Below are 2,827 nucleotides of genomic sequence, written 5' to 3'. Positions count from 1 at the left end.
ACCCGTCTGAGCTGCTGGCCAGACGTCTAGACTTCCAGCTGGTGCTGGAGCAGTGCTGTGGCCTGCGCTGGCTGAAACAAGCCAGGAACCGAGGCGTGCAGATTGGGTAGGGCGGAGTAAGGTGGCCCAGGACACAACGGTGTAATAGTGGGGGTAGTGAATGTGGTGAGGTGTGTGTGTGTGTGTGTGTGTGTGTGTGTGTGTATGTGGAATATGGGGCAGAGTGAGGGCGATGGGGGGAGCAGTACTGCGACCTGCACTGTGTGGGACATCATCAGCGGTTCTACTCATTCTGTCTCTATAGTCATAACCCGGTCTCCACCCTCCCAGGTCCTGTCTGTTCTGCTCACTCTATCTCTATAGTCATAACCCGGTCTCCACCCTCCCAGGTCCTGTCTGGTCTACTCACTCTATCTCTATAGTCATAACCCGGTCTCCACCCTCCCGGGTCCTGTCTGTTCTACTCATTCTATCTCTATAGTCATAACCTGGTCTCCACCCCCTCAGGTCCTGTCTGTTCTGCTCACTCTATCTCTATCGTCATAACCCGGTCTCCACCCTCCCAGGTTCAGGATGTTTGACTGTGCCCAGCCTCTCTACACACCAGCCGTGTGGCACAACGTCAACCCCCTCCTGGACCACCGGGTGCAGTTCACCTCCCTGCACACCTCCCAGGGCCTGCTGGACTACCTGCAGACCAGCGCCCTGGTGCTGGAGCTCTGGGGCCTACAGGGTAAGCCTGGGACTCGCCTACAACACCAGGCCCGAAGGGTCTTACGCCTAGCTGGGATCTTGGCACTCACACACAAGCATGCAGAACACAGACACAGACACAGACACAGACACAGACACAGACACAGACACAGACAAGCACGCACGCACACACACACACACACACACACACACACACACACACACACACACACACACACGCCAGGTCATGAGCGATCATTTTCTCCACCAGAGGGATGTGCGGTCATGGTCTCGTCTCTGGATGGCGTGAGGATGACTCCGGAGGGCTGCTTCATCATTGATGAGGCCAAACCTCTGGACAATACTGTGAGTCACCATCAGCCATACACAGTACATGGACCGCTAATGTAACAAGGCATGAAATATTGAAACGTGCACAGCACAAAATGTGAGGTGGCATTAAGCGTGGATGGTGGAGAGGCTGATACAGGACAGGCCTGTCAGGGGAGGGGAGGGAGGGGAGGGTGGGGAGGGTGGGAGAGGCTGATACAGGACAGGCCTGTCAGGGGAGGGGAGGGAGGGGAGGGAGGGGAGGGTGGAGAGGCTGATACAGGACAGGCCTGTCAGGGGAGGGGAGGGAGGGGAGGGTGGGAGAGGGGGAGGAGGGAGGAGGGAGGAGGGAGGAGGAAGGGAAATGGTTGCCAAAGTAGGTTTCTCCATGAGTCTGGTGTGTGTGTGTGTGTGTGTGTGTGTGTGTGTGTGAGGCAGACTGTAGAATCAGACCCTCTGCGGGCCCTTCAGCAGGACCTGGAGGAGCTGAGGAGCGCTAACGCTACGCTAAAGAAAGAGAACACCGTACTCAGAGAACAGCTCAACACAGCACGGAACGGTGAGACACACACACACACACACACACACACACACACACACACACACACACACACACACACACACACACACACACACACACACACACACAATCATGTGCGAACACACGTGCACACACACACACACACACACACACAATCATGTGCGAACACGTGCGCACACACACGCACACGCACACACACACACACACACACACACACACACCTCTACCCTCTTCTGCCCATGCTGCAGGCGCAGAGTGTGTGCGTGGGCGTCCAGAGAGGCGTGGTAGTCTGCGGCCCAGCTGTGATGCAGAGTTTGCCCGCGCTCTGAAGGTCTTCTACCACAGCATGACCTCTGTCAGGGGTCAACTCCAACGCCTGCGCAGGCACAAACCAAGTGTATGTACCCACCCATCCGTCAATCAACCAATCAATAAATCAATCAATAAATCAAGAAATTAATCAATCAATACATCAATCAATCTATCAATACATCAATCAATCTATCACTCTATCTATCAATTAACTACATAGCTACCCACCACCTACCCACTAGCTGACAGACCAACTGGTGGACAGATAAACCGGCTGATCTGTAGCAAATTCAGATCAGGCCATGTGAAGTCATGCAATGGGGCATAGATATGATAGACTGACTGATATGTCTCCCACTACTGTGTGTGTTTCAGGAGGAGTCAGATCTGTTGGGCCTAAGGCTGTTTGTGGATGAGCAAGGTCGTCTCCTGCGGGATTTCTCCGAGCTGCTGGAGCAGAGCGTCTCCGCTCTGAAACAGGAAGTGGCCGCCATTGTCCGCCGGAAACGGGAACGGTCTGGAATCTGGTCCTGAGTGGACAGTGCTTGAACTTGAAATGAAGCATTTTAAAACAAGTTTGATAAATGAAATTGCTAACTTGCCTATTATTTCTCATTGTTGTGTACTGTATATACAGTCCATTGTGGGTGTGTTGGATAAGTAATATCTGTACTTTTAACTTTAACATGTTTTATTTTCAGCCCCAACCCCCTTTTCCCTCAAGAGGTTTCTCTGCCTCTTGCCAGGCCGCCATTGTAAATAAGAATGTGTTCTTAATGACTTGCCTGATTAAATAAAGGTTAAATTAAATAAATAAAATGTACCATAGTATACAGGGAGAATAATGGAAAGAAGACAGAAACAATTAACAATTACCTTTGCATTAATTTAATTTAATTTAATTTAATTGGATTGTTAAACATTCATTACAGTACTTTCTTTCTTTTTTTT

The 2,827-nt window shown here is 51.1% G+C and overlaps 1 protein-coding gene across 1 annotated transcript in view; it reads left to right on the top strand.

Moving 5' to 3' along the window:
• The window catches only part of kif28 (kinesin family member 28), a gene marked incomplete at both ends in the record, with an annotated part of 10,720 nt that extends 8,310 nt beyond the window's left edge, over positions 1 to 2,410 (top strand). The window contains 6 exons of the mRNA XM_083685127.1: positions 1 to 106; positions 567 to 733; positions 965 to 1,059; positions 1,462 to 1,582; positions 1,813 to 1,961; positions 2,252 to 2,410. The exon at positions 1 to 106 is cut by the window's left edge and continues 29 nt beyond it. Of these exons, the coding sequence (XP_083541253.1) occupies positions 1 to 106; positions 567 to 733; positions 965 to 1,059; positions 1,462 to 1,582; positions 1,813 to 1,961; positions 2,252 to 2,410 (797 nt within the window). The remainder of the gene's footprint in view (positions 107 to 566; positions 734 to 964; positions 1,060 to 1,461; positions 1,583 to 1,812; positions 1,962 to 2,251) is intronic.
• Positions 2,411 to 2,827: the final 417 nt, after the last annotated feature.

Source organism: Argentina silus (assembly GCF_951799395.1).
Source record: "Argentina silus genome assembly, chromosome: 14".
In the NCBI taxonomy this organism is placed as follows: Eukaryota; Metazoa; Chordata; class Actinopteri; order Argentiniformes; family Argentinidae; genus Argentina; species Argentina silus.
The sequence above is the reverse complement of the archived record's forward strand: the minus strand, read 5'-3'. Positions and strand labels throughout refer to the sequence as shown.